The following is a 14,880-nucleotide window of genomic DNA, read 5'->3' on the forward strand; positions in this document are numbered from 1 at the left end:
TGGTCACGGAGGTGGCGGCAGCAGCCTGAGCTCCAAGCAGCTCAGTGTCCTGCAGGGAACGGCCTCCCTGGGGACGCCGGGCCTGAGGAGGAGTCTGTGCGCACGACCGGCCCTGCCTCTGGGGCCCCGTGTGCGGCGGGATGGCCCAGGCCCTGGACGGGGATGAGACGTCCTGAGGCACTGAGCACACCGAGGGCCCCAGGTCAGCACCAGCACCGCGCATGCTCACCGCCCTGGCTTGGTGTCTGCCCCCCCTCGGCCCCTGGCTTCCTCCAGGTTCCCAGGGGGCTGCCCTGGAGCACCGTGGCCCCAGGCCCTGCATGGGGTGAGGCTGCCCGAGCTGGAGGCCCAGCGGGAACCCCAAGGTTCCCCAGACCAATGTTCCCCTTGTTGACATGCTGGACTCCCTCACTGTCGGGGAGGGGGGTGGCAGCCCTACCCTGAGGGCCCAGTGCTCCCCTTTCTCCACCTGGGCCCCCCAGCCTCCTGTGGGGATGGGCAGCAGGGAGGGGCAGGTGCAGAGGTGTGGCTGGGGCAGGGGCGGAGGCTGACTGTGGGGTGGGGGTCAGCTCAGCCCTCCCCCTGCCCTGCCCTGCCTGCACTCAGGGCAGACAGGACCTGCGGGGCGGGGCCCGGGGCCCCCAATGGGGTGACCAGCCATCTCCTCCCCATTTAGTAGGTGAGGTGGGGGAGCCTGGGAAGGCATGTGGCCGGGTCCTCCCCTCTGCTCCTGGCCCCTACTGGTGAGCAGGGCTCGGGCGTGAGGCTGGGTGACCACCCTGTTGGCTCTGGGCGGGTGGCCAGGCCTCCACACCCAGTGTGTGACCCTGGCTCAGGGCCTGGGCCTTGCCCCTCCCCGTGTCCTCCCAGCAGCCAGGATGTCGTCTGGGGTTCGCTCAGGGGCTCAGCCGGGTCCCGGGCCCTTTGCCCCCAGCAGCATGGGGTCCTGGTGGCTCTCTCTCCTGGTGCCAGCTGCGGGCCCTCCACTGGGCCCCTCCTGCCCGTGCCCGGCAGGGCTCAGGCTCAGGCCCGGTGTGTCCTGCAGACTCAGCCCAGGTGGTCCCCAGGGGCCTGTTCCCCCAGGTGGGCATTTCCCATCGTTGCTGCCCCACGTGTCACAGCTGCCAGGTGTGACAGGGCCTCTGGGGAGGGGACAGGGCTCCTGGTAGCTGGGAGCCATCTCCGTGGGGGGCCCACCAGGCCGAGTCTGCCGCCTCGTCTCCAGCAGCTGCAGGAGATTTGGGAGAGGCTGGGGGGAAGGCCTGTCTCCTCTTAGAGCGGCCAGCCTAGGAGGAGGCAGGAGGCTCTGGCATCTCAGGGAAGGGGGGTGTGCTGTGTGTGCAGAGTCCTGGGGGTCCACTGGGCCGAGGGGAGAAGGGGTGCCTCGGGGGGATCTCTGTTCCCCTGCTGGTGCTGCAGGTCTGTGGGCCGGGCTCTGCCTCCTCCTGTTCCCTCTCCAGCTGGGTAGCTTCCAGAAGCCTCCAGAATCCACCTGCCTTTGAGGACAGTGGGAGAGAGAAGTGCTGGGCCAGGGAGTGGGCCCTGACTTTATTCAGGCGTGTCCAGCAGCCCCTGGGGCAGAGTTTAGTGTGGAGACTGGCCACTCAGAGCCCAGGCAGCAGTCCAGCCCCAGGGGCAGTAACAGTGAGGGTCCAGAGCCACTGTCCAGTCCTTTAAGAACCTCAGAGCCCCTGCCAGTCCATCCTCATGGAGCTGCAGGATATGCATCCATTGGGTTGTCTTAGAGGCTGCCTGCTTGGTGCTGGAACCCACGTGACTCAGTAGGCGCATTCTCCAGCTTAATAGCTGGCTATTGTGCAGCATGGGGGTCAAGGCAAGGGCACCTCTGGGCCTGTCCAGTGCTATCTGCCACTTCCCCTGGACCGTCTCAGGGAGGCCAAGTTCATGGGTGAGATCAGGAGTGGTGCTTCTGGGCTCCACCCTTTGCCCCACCAGCAAGGGCACTCCTCTCTCAACCTCCCACCCTCAGGGAGCATCTCAGCTCCTCCCACAAGCCACCTGCACTGCCCATGCTGTTCTGTCCAAGGCCCCAACAGGACTCAGCTCAGGTGGTACCCCCAAAGGAAGCAGAGATGATCTGCTGGACTGTAGGCCACTGCTGCCCCCTGCTGCGTCCCCAGCTCTGCTGGTTCCCTTGGGCGGGAAGAGGGGAGTGGATCAGGGGTGTGAGTCATCCAGTGTGAATACTAGAGCCCTCAGTTGCTATACCTGGAGGACCGCAGAGCCCTCGGGGGCTTTTGGGAGGTGAGTCCCCTTGGAGTTCGAAAGGAAGGGAAGTAGTCCCAGCCCTGGAAAATACTAGGTGGAGACCTTCAAGCCTGGGGTTCCCTTGGGGGCCCAGGGAGCACTCAAAAGCCTTTGGGTTGAGGTGCCCAGAGCACTAGGGAGCACTCAGGTTTCTTTTGGGGCTCCAGAGCTCTAGGGGTTGGGTGTGGAGAGCTCTCGGGACCACTGGAGGGGTGCAAGAGCACTCGGGATCCCACGATGCCCTGGGGAGTGAGCCAAGCCCAAGGGGGTGTCCTGGGATGGGGATCCAACCTCCTCAGGAGCTGTCAGAACTCCTTGGGATAGAAGTGTTCTCAGAGCCCCAGGGCAGGACGCTGGAAGCCCCTTGGCTGGGAGCCCTCAGCAGTCCTCCATGTGGCACATGGTGATGAATGAATATGGTTGCCCATGGGGAGTAAATGAATGAGAAGGGGGAAGACTATGTCACGTGGGTGTTGCCTCTTTTCTCATGCCAGACACCACAATGATTGCCAAGCACACCTACCTAGCCTCCCCCTCAGATGGAGGACCAGAGACTTGGAGCCATTCTACCCAGAAGCCATGCCATCTCTCTCCCCTTCCTTGGGATGCCCCTGGCCCAGCTCCCCTTCCTCACGCTGTCCCTTTTCTCCACCACAGCTTTGACAGGTCAGCCTTGCCCTTCGCTGGGCTCCACATACCTTTCCAGTGCAACAGCAGCCCCAGGCAGTGCTTGTGGGGGGTCCCTCCTAACATACTTGGATTTGGGATCAGTTGCTGAAACAAGCTGTGTCACTGTGCCCCTCTGGGGTCCTGGTGCACTTGTTCTGCCCCTCCCCCTCTTACAGGCTCATTGATCTGACCATCAGGTTTTACTGTCAGTGATGAGGCAGCATTCCCTGCCATTGCCACTTCCACCATAGATCATCCAGGTTTAGCCCTTGCACTGGGATGGGAGGGGCAGTCTGGAAGTCTGGGGAGTCCGTGCCACAGGTGTCTGTGCACTTGGGGGATGAGCCAGGTGGGAGTGGCTTGCAGCAAACAAGGGAAGCCCTGCAGCTGTGGGAGTGGTGAGAAAAACAGAAGCAATTCATTTCTCTCATTCTTTTGGATATTTTAAATGCACAAAAAGCATGTGTTACTTTTAAGAAAACACAAAAAAATGTGGCGAGAGTCCAGCTGGCATGGCTCAGTGGTTGGGCATCGATCTATGAACCAGGAAGTCACGGTTTGATTCCCCGTCAGGGCACATGCCCAGGTTGTGGGCTCGATCCCCAGTGTGAGGCACGCAGGAGGCAGCTGATCAATGATTCACTATCATCATTGATGTTTCTATCTCTCCCTTCGTCTCTGAAACCAATAAAAGCATATTCTTTAAAAATGTGGGGAGGGACTAGGATACAGCAGAGAAATGGCCAGGAGCTGGAGTAGGTGGGTCCCAGTCCCAGCCCTGACCTAAGCTTGCTGTGTGGCCATAGCCAGCCGAGGGTCCCGAAGGCTCAGGAGCCCATGGGTACTTTATGGGCGCTGTGTCAAGTAAGAGGCTGCCACCTGCTGAGTCCTACCACCTGTAGCCAGGAGCTGGTCAGAGGCGAGACGGAGTGATGCCAGGGCCCCACCTGTCCTGGCAGGCTGGCCTCACCTCTGCTTCCCACCTGCCTGCATGGCGCACACGCCTATGTGCTTTCCCAACTTGTGCTGGCAGCGCACCAACAGGACGCACAGCCTCACGTGGCATTCTACCCTGGGTTCCCTCAGTACCCACTGCTATAAGCACGTGTACATATTGAAGATGATTAAATACCCATGGCAGAAAACCTGGAGATAAATAAGAATAGTCAGTTGAAGAATCCGATTACCCAGAGATGGCGGGGCATCTCAGATGACGATGACTGCCCCGTGTCACTAAACAAGCCGCTTTCCGGAAGAGAAGGCCCACCGAACACATGCTGCCCCTTAGACCCCAAGGTCAGCGTCAGCTCTTCCTGGTTAAAGCACCTGCAGCCAGCACTGTGCGCGCAGCCTCACCTGCATTTCCAGCTGCGCTTCCCATAACCTATGGTGCCGCAGTCATTTTCAAAAGTAGTTACAAGAGGTCTGGCAGTAGACCCCACAAGCCAAGCCCAAATGTGTCTGTGGGTTGAATGTGCCCAAAGCAGAGGAGGAGAGCCAACAAAGCCAGGTGGGGATCTTTTCGACCTAGGGTAGAGGCCCCAGGCAGAGGAGCCCAACCCTTTCCCCAGCAAGAAGAGCCCACGCGTTAAAAATAAACTTTTTATTGTGTGTCCACGAAAACAGAAGTCAGGGCGGCCTTTGGTTAATCCCCCAACAAGGTGACAACAACAGGAGGCATGCAATGACAACAACTATGTTCTCCTCTTCAGGAGAAGGGTCTTGCCCTCCTGGGCCCTAAGGGTCAGAGGCAAGCAGGGTCAGGAGGAAGGTCAGCCCAGGCCCACCATGCTGCAGAGAGCCCAGGTCTGCTGCCTCCTAGGCAGGACAAGGTAGGACAAGGCACCCACAAGCTAGAACACACACGAAAAGTCCCCCACCCCCCTCCCCCCAACAAATACTGCTAAGGCAGTTGGCCAGCACTTCCATGAGCCGCTGGCCACGAAGCCAGCCGGACCCTCAGGTGTTCCCTTAGAAGGGGTTGCCGTCCTCAGCCTGCATGGAGTAGTAAACCAAGAGCAGGAAGGCAGCGAACACCACAAAAAGGATCAGCTGGCCCCAGAGTGGGACCTGGCGGTCCTGGCCCAGCCCAGCCCCAGGGGTCTGCTTTTCTGGCCGGATGGCTCGGCGGGCGAGCCACGAGGGGGGGCAAGATGAGGTTGAGGACATGGAAGAGGTGGAGGAGGTGGTGGGATAATAGGACATGCCCAGGGAGCTTCTGGTGATGTTGGAAACAGGGCGATAGTGCGCGATGCTGTGGTAGGCACTGTCCCGGCCATACACGGGGCGTTCCCTGAGGCAAAGAGGGGAGCAGATGGGCCAGGAGGGTCTGGGTCCAGAATCCGTCCTGGCCCCTGGCCTTCCCCACGACTCACCTATTCTTGCCATCCTCGTCTGAAGAGAAAAAATTGTCTTCACGCACCTGAAGAAGAGAAGCGGGGTGAAGAGACCCTGTCGGGGTCAGCGTGGTCCTGTCATATCTCAGTCCAAACTTCCCTGGCTGGCCTGCCCTGCTCCAGAACCCTTCTGAACTCCTGGCCTTATGTCCACGGGGCTTTGCCACTTGCTCAGTAATTGTCCTGACTGCGTGCACCCTACCTTCTGCCCCAGGATTCTCACAAACAGCTCACACCTAGATCCCAGGCCGGGGTGCAAAGCATGTCCCATGTGCTCTAGTCAAACAGTTCTGACAGCACCCCCAAAGGAAGGCCCTGACCAGGCAGGTGTCTGCGGACCCCATGTCTTCCTGGAGGCCTGAAAGCTACCATTTGCACCCAGGGGCCCCAATGATTTATCCAAACCCAGCTATGACCCCCCCGAGGTTGTACCTAAGTACAGGGTGCCCGGCAGCTAGCTCACCTGGTGGTGAAAGGTGTCGGCATCTGCGAGTGCAGCGGAGGGCTGGCGGAAGCCCTTGGGTGTGCCCGCAAAATCAGGTTCACCGTAAGTTCTGGTGCTCATGTAGCTCTCCTCATAGTAGTCATCATTATAGCCTTGGGAAAGGGGGGAGGTAGCGGTAGTAGAGGGGGCAGTGGTGTCCCCCACCTGGCCCCATGGTCCGAATGTGAATCCTATTTGGGGCCTGTGACACAGCTGCTCCCCCCTCCAGGGCTGGTGAGGGACAGTGGGGATTGAGGTCTCAGGTTCTTCCTGACACTGAGGTCCCTGAGGGAGTGGAATTGAAGATGTCAGGGCCCCTCCCACCGCTGTCTTACCCTTGCTCTGATAAAGTAAGGCGTCCTCTTTCTTGGGCAGATCGTACATATCCGAGTCCACCGATGCCGAATCTGAGTCTGAATGGGGGAGGGGGCGAGCAGGACCATTTGCCCCCAAGTTCTTTTCCTCATGCCCCTCCCGGCCAGAGTCCCTGCCACACCCGCGCAACCCAATCCTCCCTATAGCGCAAAATACGTCCCCACAGGTGGTCAGGTGGGGCCCTGGGGTGGCGGGGGGGGGGGGCCTCACCGGAGAGCCGATAGGAGAATGAGGATGTGGACGAGTTCTGGGGCGAGAGCCTTCGCCTCTGAGTCTCGTACTCGAAGATTTTCTTTTCGTAGAGCTTGCGAGTGGAGCCTGGCCAGACATGGGGCGCAGGGGAGGGGGGGGGTCAGGAAAGTGGGCCCAGAACCTGGGGAGGGAATCCCAGGAGGGGGCGCGGAGTGCGGGCTAGTGCCCGGGAGGGGGACCCGGGAGGTGGGGGGGGACACGGGAAGGGGAGGGGGCCGCCCGCCGCCGCTTACCCACGACAGGCCCGTGCGGGATGTTGTACTGGCGCAGCACAGCGGCCAGCTCAGCGTCCGAGAGGACCGCGTAGTCGTCCATGGCGGGAGGCGGAGGCCTAGTGGCTGCCCGGGCCTGGCGACACGGGCCTAGCTACGGTTGCCTCGGAGCTCGGCGGTGGCAGCAGAGTGCCTCGGGAGCGGCAGCACTCGCGTCACGCTCGCGTCACAGTCGCGGGGTGCGCGCGCCGCGCAGGGCGGAGCCAGTCCGCTGGGAAGCAGCCAGCGCAAACCGGTCTGGCCTGGGGAGTGGGCGGGGCGGGGCTGGTGAGCCCAGACATCACAAACGAGCGCGATTGGCTAGAGGCGGAAGAGGGGCGGGGCCTGCGCGCCCCCGGGAAGAGCCAAAGCAGCTCAGACCTGTTGGACCGTGGGAGCTGGCGGGGCTGCGCGCTCAGGGAAAGGGGAGGGGTCGGCGAGCCCGGCGTCACACGCTGTGGAGTTTGGGCTGGACGTGAGGGAGGGGCGGGGCCTGCGCGCGAGGGACAGGAGAGTAGACCCGCCTGTACACGGGGGGGCGGGGCGGGGCCAGCGAGCGCAGACGTCACCCACTGGTGTGTTCGGGCGAGAAGTGAGGAGTGGGGCCCCTGCGAGTGGAACCGGCAGAAACCGGCCAGAGCCTGGAAGTGGGGCGGGGCCGGTGCGCACAGCGTGGCTTGCCTTCTCTGAGTCACGTGGGCTCGCCCCTTCCCCGCAGCCCCTGCTACCCAGAATCGGGGTGGGGGGGGGGGGTTTCCTGGGCCGCACCTGGCAGGCTGCCCGGGCAGTACCGGGAATGGGCCCATTCTAAGGGTGAGCCCTTGGAAAGCGCAGGTCCCGGGCCCGGCGCTGTTGCAAGCGCTTTGAGTGCGTGTGCCACACCTGGGAAGCGACCCCAGGCAGAGCCCAGGCCCTGGGTTGCCCCCAGGCCTCCCCCTAACCGCCTCCCCCCTGTTCCCCTCCAGCTTTCCTGTCTGCATAGCTCTGGCCTGTGCACCTGCACCCTGCGGTCCTCACCGCTTCCCTCCCTCCCTGCTCCACCCGGGAGGAAATGGGGCACTGGGCCAGGAGGCTGCCAGCATTCCAGGAGCAAGCAGCCTTGGAAGTGGCCGGACGTGCCAATAATGGGCACTGGCAGAGGGCACCGTGTGATGTGTGCACAGACAGCGAGTGTCCGCTGGGGTTGCCATCCACCTGGGGCACTAGGGGTTTCCCCTCCTGTGTGAATGGCCCCTGCGCCCAGTGTGACCCAGGAAATGGCCAGATAAGGAGCCAATGGGGCCCTTCCAGACCCAAAGTGGCCTGCTCAGGGCTCCCAATAGGCTTGGCAGGCTCTGAGCACCTGGGTGTGTGTGGGTTTCAGTGCCATGAAAGTTTAGGACAGGGGGGTTCAGTGCCACGCCAGGACAGGGGGCCCAGAGACTGAGGGGGGCAAACCACAGAAAGCACCAAGGCCTCCTGAGGAGCCTGGACTGTCACTAGGAGTTGGTAAGGGCCTTTGTCAGTCAAGAGCCGTCCCATGGAGAAAGGAAAGCGGTCCCGTGGAGATTCTAAACAAAGACAGCCAGTGGAGTGTGCGGCCAACAGAGGTGCCCCTCCCTGGGCAGGCCTGGAACTGGGAACATAGGAAAATGAGGTGCTGTCCCCCCGGTCTCATAGGTGACAGCTGGTGATGGGGAGCAGAAGAGAGGTGGGCTCTGGGTCAGACAGGCTGGCTGGCCCAGCTGGTGCAGGGTCACAGATCAGTTCTCCATGGAGGGGAGAAGGTTGCCAGACAGAGTGGTAAACAGACGGGCCCCTGGACTGACGGCAGACAAAGACCCTCAGAAGAGTTGCTGTTGACTTGGCTTTAGCGTAACGGTGGGGCCTGCTCTGTCTCCTGAAAGATGAAGAGGAGACATGTGGATCCCCAGACACGTGTATGGCTTCAGAGCAGGGAGAGAGATGGCGTTTGGGCTCTGGGCCGCTCAGAGGCTGCCTCGTGGAATTTTGAGTTTTGGCAAGATCAGATTCCCCAGCACCTCTCCAAGCCTTCTTCTGCAATGTTGGCCCATGTCCCGGAGGCTCAGTCCTCCCCCATGCCACCCCTCCCTGTATGCATCCAAGCTGTTTCCTTATGAGGTCAAGGAATTCTAGGTCTGCCGTCTCCCCAAGGAACACCCCTCCCCCAGCACCTGCCTCGGCACTCGGCCTTTTATGTCCCCCACTGTTGTCCCACTATGAGGTCCCACCATAGATGGCACCAGGAGTCTGAACTGTGATGGTCCCCTGCGCCCACCCTGTGGGCTCCTGGAGCCCAAGTACAGCCCCACTGCAGGGCAGACCCATCCCAGACCACCAGAAACCAGGGGGAGCCCTTGACCATCAGAGCTGAGAGGCCCCCTGCGTCACCCCCATCACATAGAGCAGAGATTGGGAGACCAGAGAGGGAAGAGACTTGCCCAAGGGCCTCAAGTGCAGTGATGCATTCAATGGACTGTTCCCCCAGCCAGTACCTAGTCCTCATGGCAATGACCTGGACATCTGTGGCCTAGCAGGGGTTCCGAGTCCTCAGAGGACTCCTGTTGGAGGAAATCTAGGGCCTCCACGGAACTACAGCCAGGATGAAAGAGCTAGGAAGTCACCGAGTCCAAGTCCAGAGTAAGAAGGCAATTTCGCCCTAGCGGGGTTGGCTCAATGGATAGAGCGTCAGACTACGGACTGAAGGGTCCTGGGTTCGATTCCAGTCAAGGGCAAGTCCTGGATTTGATTCCAGTTGCAGGCTCAATCCCTGGCCCTGGTCTGGGCCCGTGCGGGAGGTAGCCAATTGATGTGTCTCTCTCACATCAATGTTTCTCTCTCTCTTTCTCCCTCCCTGCCACTCTCTCTAAAAATCAATGGAAGGATATCCTCAGGTGAGGATTAACAAACAAAAAAGAAGACAGTTTCTCCTTTAAGGATGGGGAATGGCTTTCAAGCAGTATATTGTATAACACGCAATTCCAGCCAGATTGAAAGTTGTAAGGAAAAATAATATCAACACGAACACATTTCTCAGCATCCATGTCCAAGGACATGATTGTTCCCTGAGCTATTCGTGTTTTCCGTAAGATCAGAATCTTCTTCAGCCTTTAGCACTGGACACAACTTAACTTTTCAAGGTTGTTCGAGAGCCTCTGGCTTTTCCCCAGTTTGAATTCTTTGAAACAGCTCTGATAGAAACAAAAGGCATAAGATGGCGATTATTGTGCAAATGTGTGTGTGGAAGGAAGATTGTCACAAGCAACATAAAAGGGTGAATGGTCAGTGAACCAAAAGCCTCTCAAAGAACGCCTTGTGTTCCAACCCTGGAACCATGGATGCATCTGGGAGCCATTGGCATGGCCAGTTGGAGAGTCAGCCTGCCTTGGCAGCAGGAATGGAGCTGATTCTAGTGGTTTTCCAAAACCTTCAACACAAGGAGAAAAGGTCTTTCATTTATGACATTTTTTTTAACACCAGGGACCAGCTCGTATGAAGAACTGCGTGTGTGGGAGGGGGGAAGTGTGGAGGGGGAGGGAGGCAGAAGTGTAAAGAGAGGATTCAAATGGAGGTGGGGGTTCTGGGGTCCAGTCACTTGGCCACTGCCCCCTTCATGCCCCCTCACCTATTGTAACCCTGACAATGCCTGTGGTAGGTAAGTTTCCGTCCTTGAAGGACAGCCGGGGCCATGAGCTCCAGTGCAGCCACCCAATGGAGCTGAGGTCAGGCCACTGATCTATCAAGTGATCATAATCCACCTCCCTCCCCAGTGGTAGTGGTGGGGGGTCCCACCAGAGCGAGCAGTGAGAGATGGAAACCCTGGCACTGCTGGGAGATCCCACCATGGGTCTAGGTAGAAAGGTCATTGGCAAGGGAGGTTTGGAGAGTGAGCAACACCTTCCCATGCGTGTTAGACTGTAGATCGCCAAATTCATTGAGCAGGTGTGACCAAGCTTCTTCCTTCCTCTCCCTTCCTTTATCCCTTCCTCTCTTTTATTCTCTTTTGAAAATACATGTTTATTCAGAGAGGAATGAAGAGGGAGAGAGAGGGAGAGATAGAAATATCAATGATGAGAGTCATTGATTGGCTGCCTCCTGCACGCTTCCCACTGGGGATCGAGCCCGCAACCCGGGCATGGGCCCTGACTGAGAATCGAACCATGACCTCCTGGTTCATAGGTCGACGCTCAACCACTGAGCTACGTCAGCTGGGCCCCTTCCTCTCTTTTAATGAAGTAGAACAGACTAGAAAATACCCAAGTGCTTTACAGGTACTAAGGGAGGGTATTTTCGTGAAATGTTTGTTTCAGTCTTTGGTGTCAGTCTGTGTGCACGCGCACACGGACTGGCTCAGGATAGAAAAGAGTCATTCTTATTGTGGGCAAAATGTTAAAACGACACTGCTTTATGTGGCCTCCTCGGAAGTGACACTTAGGCTGAATCTGAAGCTACCAGGAAATGGGCATATAGAAGAGGAAGAGGGAGGCTGGCAGAGCCAGGGTGTGGCTGTGCCCACCCAGCTCACAAACACTTGGCTCTTTTTGGCTGCTCCTCACCGCACACGCCCAGGCTTCGGGACTGCACCTGATCCTGCTTCTAACAATTCAGTGCCCTTTAGCAGGGGCCCAATTGGTGGCAGCTGAGCTGCTTGCTCATCACCCGGCGTCCCTGCCCCGCTGGGGCCTTGTGGCTGGTAAGCATTCAGTGGATACCTGCAAAGGCTTGTTGTTCCACTCCGCCCCAGAGGACAGAATCCCACTTGCTGGCCAGTCCAGGCTTGGGGCAAAGGTAAGGGCCGTGACTGGGTGGCTCCCTGGAGGAGGTGGCCTTTCTGGCTGTGTTGAGACGTGGGCCCTGCAGACCCCAGGGGCTCTTTAGAGGACACCTACCCCTCCCCAATCACCCCAGCGGTCCTCGAAGGGCGGTGAGCTCATCGAGGGGGGGCACGTCGCCAGGCAGCCTGGGTGCTTGAGCTCACGGCGCGCCCCCGCCCCCCAGCCCCCCTCCCCCGCTCCTGGGCGATTTTACCAATTAAGGCTTTTTCGCCGGGCCGGGCCGGGCCGGGTGCAGGGCGGGCGCGGGGCGGGGGTGCGGCCAACAAGAAGGCAAGCGGCGGCAGCGGCCCATTCGCGTAGAGGCTCCAGGCGCGCGGCGGACGCCAGCGGAATCCCGAGGCGCTGGCTGCGGGGCGCGCAGGCAAGCCGGGCGCCACCCTGCGGTTGAGGGCCGCCCGCAGGGACAGCAGGTGAGGCCTCCGCGCGGGATGGTCACCGCGCTGCTCACGGACTCGGGGCGGGGGTGGCGAAGGCGCGCGGGGAAGCCCGAGAACGCAGGCGCCGGGCGTGCACCCAAGGCCAAGTGCAGCTGAGGTGCCTGAGCGTGAACGCTGTGGAGACGCCCCCTGCTCCTGGGAGTGCGCTACCCAGAGGCTGCCTTCCCTAGTCTTCTCGCGAAGCTGTGGGAGCCCAAGGCCACGGGCGTCCCTGAGAAGGAGCGTGTCTGAGCACCTGGTAGGATATGGGCTCGTGTGGGTGCCCACGAGCTGCCCCAAGAGCAGGGAATAGTGTGGGGCGAAGGTGATTGACCAACTGCAAGGACACTTGGCAGCCAGCGTGCCACCTGGGAAGGCAACAGTGGGCTCTTCGCTGTCACCAATCCTCAGGGCACCAGCTGCCTTGGGCACAGGGGAGCTGGCCTGGGGCTGCTGCGCTCCGTGGGGGACAGGGCAGGGCTTTAGCCAGGTACGGAAAGCAGGATCTCTTCAGACAGGCCAGATTCCTGGGCTGGGCCCTGGGTTCTGTCCCAGGTTGGCTCGGAGCTGGTTGTTCACTGCCAGCCAGGATGTGAGCAGCAATAGACCCAGATTCCCAGGTGCAGGAAAAGTAGGTGAAGTCCGTTGGCAGGCCCGCCTGCACGTGCTGCAGGCTGCACGGCCAAGGCGGGAGCTCAGGAGATGAGTGCCCTCACCTGCAGCACCTGGGCAACCCAGGTCTCTTCTCCCGGTGCCATGCGGAGGCTTTCTTGGCCAGCTGAAGCGCCCCTGTGGGAGGGCCTGGCCTGGGGTCTCAGGGCCGGGGGCGGGGTGGGGGGCGGGGTGTGTCTAACATCCAAGAATCTACTCCAAATAAGGGAAAATATGAAAGAGCTGGATTTAGGCTTCCAAAGACTGCCTGATCTGGGGGCTTTGTGATTGGGGCGCCATCTGGTGGTGATAAGATGTCCCCTAGGGACAAGAACCTTCTACACCCCCAGCCCTGTCTCCCCCAAATAGGGAAAGCCTAGGGCGGGAAGCCAGGCCACCTAGCTTCTGCCCACCTTTTCTGTTAGAGTTGAGTGCTGGCCAGTTACTCTGACTCAGTTTCCATGCTCTCTGAAGATTAAGGAATGAACACAGACGATCCATTTGGATGGCACTTAGTGAAAAGAATAGCAATTCTTGATGAAATGCTGTCCTTGGGAACTTGCTTTCCAGTGGGGGCAGGGGGAACTGAAGGACAACGTAGCGTGTCTTGAACGGAGCCTGGCAGGAAGGGGTCCATCCGGGTTCCCCCTTCACAGCTCTCCCTCCCACCTTCACTCCAGTTCACAAGACACTGGTGTGGAGTTTTGTGCAGGTGTGGTGGGAAGTGCTCGGGAGAGGGGAGCGTGCGCAGGAGGCGGGCCTCGGATTGGGAAATGGCATTTGGAGTCTCTACCACCACCATGGGTGGGGAAAACCAGTCGTGTGACAGGTAGCCCCTACGGGAGCATGCTGGCGGGTAGGGAAGATGCCCGCTGGGACCATAGCCCCGCCGTGGGTAATGCTGGCACTTAGTCATGCAAGAGTCAACCATATTTGGACATGACATGCTGGCTGAACCAGGGCTTGCTGTCCCACTGGTCTTTAGCAGATAACTTAATTATGACTAGTCTGCAGCTCAATCTAAGAAGCCAGTAGGAGGGACAGAGACCTAAAGAAGGGAACATACTGGAGAAGGGAGGCACATGGGACTGGGAGGAATAAGCCCACTCTGGGGATGAAGGCTTCTCTTGATTGAAGAGGGTGGCAGTGAATGTCTCCAACAGGCCTCTTGCTGGTGTCCATGTCCCCACATCAGCCTCCTCACTGTCGCCAGACTTTTCTACTAGAAAATTCATTTTGAGTGAGTGGTTCCCCATTGCCCTGGCAACACAGTCCAGGCCTTAGCAGTCTTCTCTGGTTTGTCCCTCTCAGTCCCCTGCTCCCACCCTGTTCTCAGAAGGGGCCCCCCTGCATGGCCACAGCACTGAAGCCCACCCAGACCCAGGTGCTCAGAGCCTGCCAAGCCTTCTTGGAAGCCATGAGCCAATGGAAGGGCCCCCTGGCCTCCTGCCTGGCCACAACTGGGCTCTGGGACCAGTTAGACAAGAGAGGAAACCCCTAGTGCCCCAGGTGGACGGCAACCCCAGGCGGGCACTCACTGTCTGTGCTCACATCACACGCACGTGGTGCCCTCTGCCAATGCCCATTGGCACACCGGGCCCCTTCCAAGACTGCTTGCTCCTGGCCCAGTGCCCCATTTCCTCCCGGGTGGAGCAGGGAGGGAGGGAAGCGGTAAGGACCTGCAGGCGCAGGTGCACAGACCAGAGCTGTGAAGAGCGCAATGCCTGGCCAGGAGCGAGGGTCTAGGGAGCAGCCTGGGAGGCAGTGTAGGGTCCGGGCTCTGCCAGCAGCCGCTTCCCAGGTGTGGGGCACGTGCTCGCAGCAGTGCCTGGCCCACACCGTGCTCTCCAAGGGCTCACCCTTCGGATCGGCCCCTTCCCGGCTGCTGCTGGGGCACCGGATAGGGTGTGGCTGGGGAACCCCCAAGCTGGAGCCCCAGGGGGGTGGGGTCAGGGTTGTGCTGCCGGGAGGGGGCGGAGCCCATGTGACTCACAGAGGGCAAGCCATCGCTATGGCCCTAGGGGCCATGGGGAAGGAAAGTCCCTTGTATGGCTTGCTCGCTGGAGACCGAGATCCGGTGGTCCAGGGCCAGAAGCTGCTCAGCCTTTCCTTGCTGCAGGGTTTTCTGCAGCACTGGCGTGAGGCCGTCCTTGCCCCATTTGGGGTCCAACGACACTTCCTCGGAGCATGGGGGGCAAGGGGGGTCGCCTCAAAACTGCCCGGGTCTGGAGGGGGGGGCTTTGGGGGGCATTCCAAAGGGCGAGGTGGGGCGGGCCGCCCCCA

General features: G+C 60.1%; 1 protein-coding gene across 1 annotated transcript; it reads right to left on the reverse strand.

The window, feature by feature from the left end:
• Nucleotides 1-4,525: 4,525 nt before the first annotated feature.
• On the reverse strand, nucleotides 4,526-6,913 carry EMD (emerin). The gene is made up of 6 exons (XM_008159261.3): nucleotides 6,678-6,913; nucleotides 6,403-6,510; nucleotides 6,153-6,230; nucleotides 5,797-5,930; nucleotides 5,313-5,359; nucleotides 4,526-5,230 (listed from the first exon to the last, which is right to left on the reverse strand). Exons 1-6 carry the CDS (start codon nucleotides 6,757-6,759, stop codon nucleotides 4,909-4,911), a joined length of 771 nt encoding a protein of 256 aa, XP_008157483.1. The 5' UTR covers nucleotides 6,760-6,913; the 3' UTR covers nucleotides 4,526-4,908.
• Nucleotides 6,914-14,880: the final 7,967 nt, after the last annotated feature.

Source organism: Eptesicus fuscus, chromosome 1 (genome assembly GCF_027574615.1).
Source record: "Eptesicus fuscus isolate TK198812 chromosome 1, DD_ASM_mEF_20220401, whole genome shotgun sequence".
NCBI lineage: Eukaryota > Metazoa > Chordata > Mammalia > Chiroptera > Vespertilionidae > Eptesicus > Eptesicus fuscus.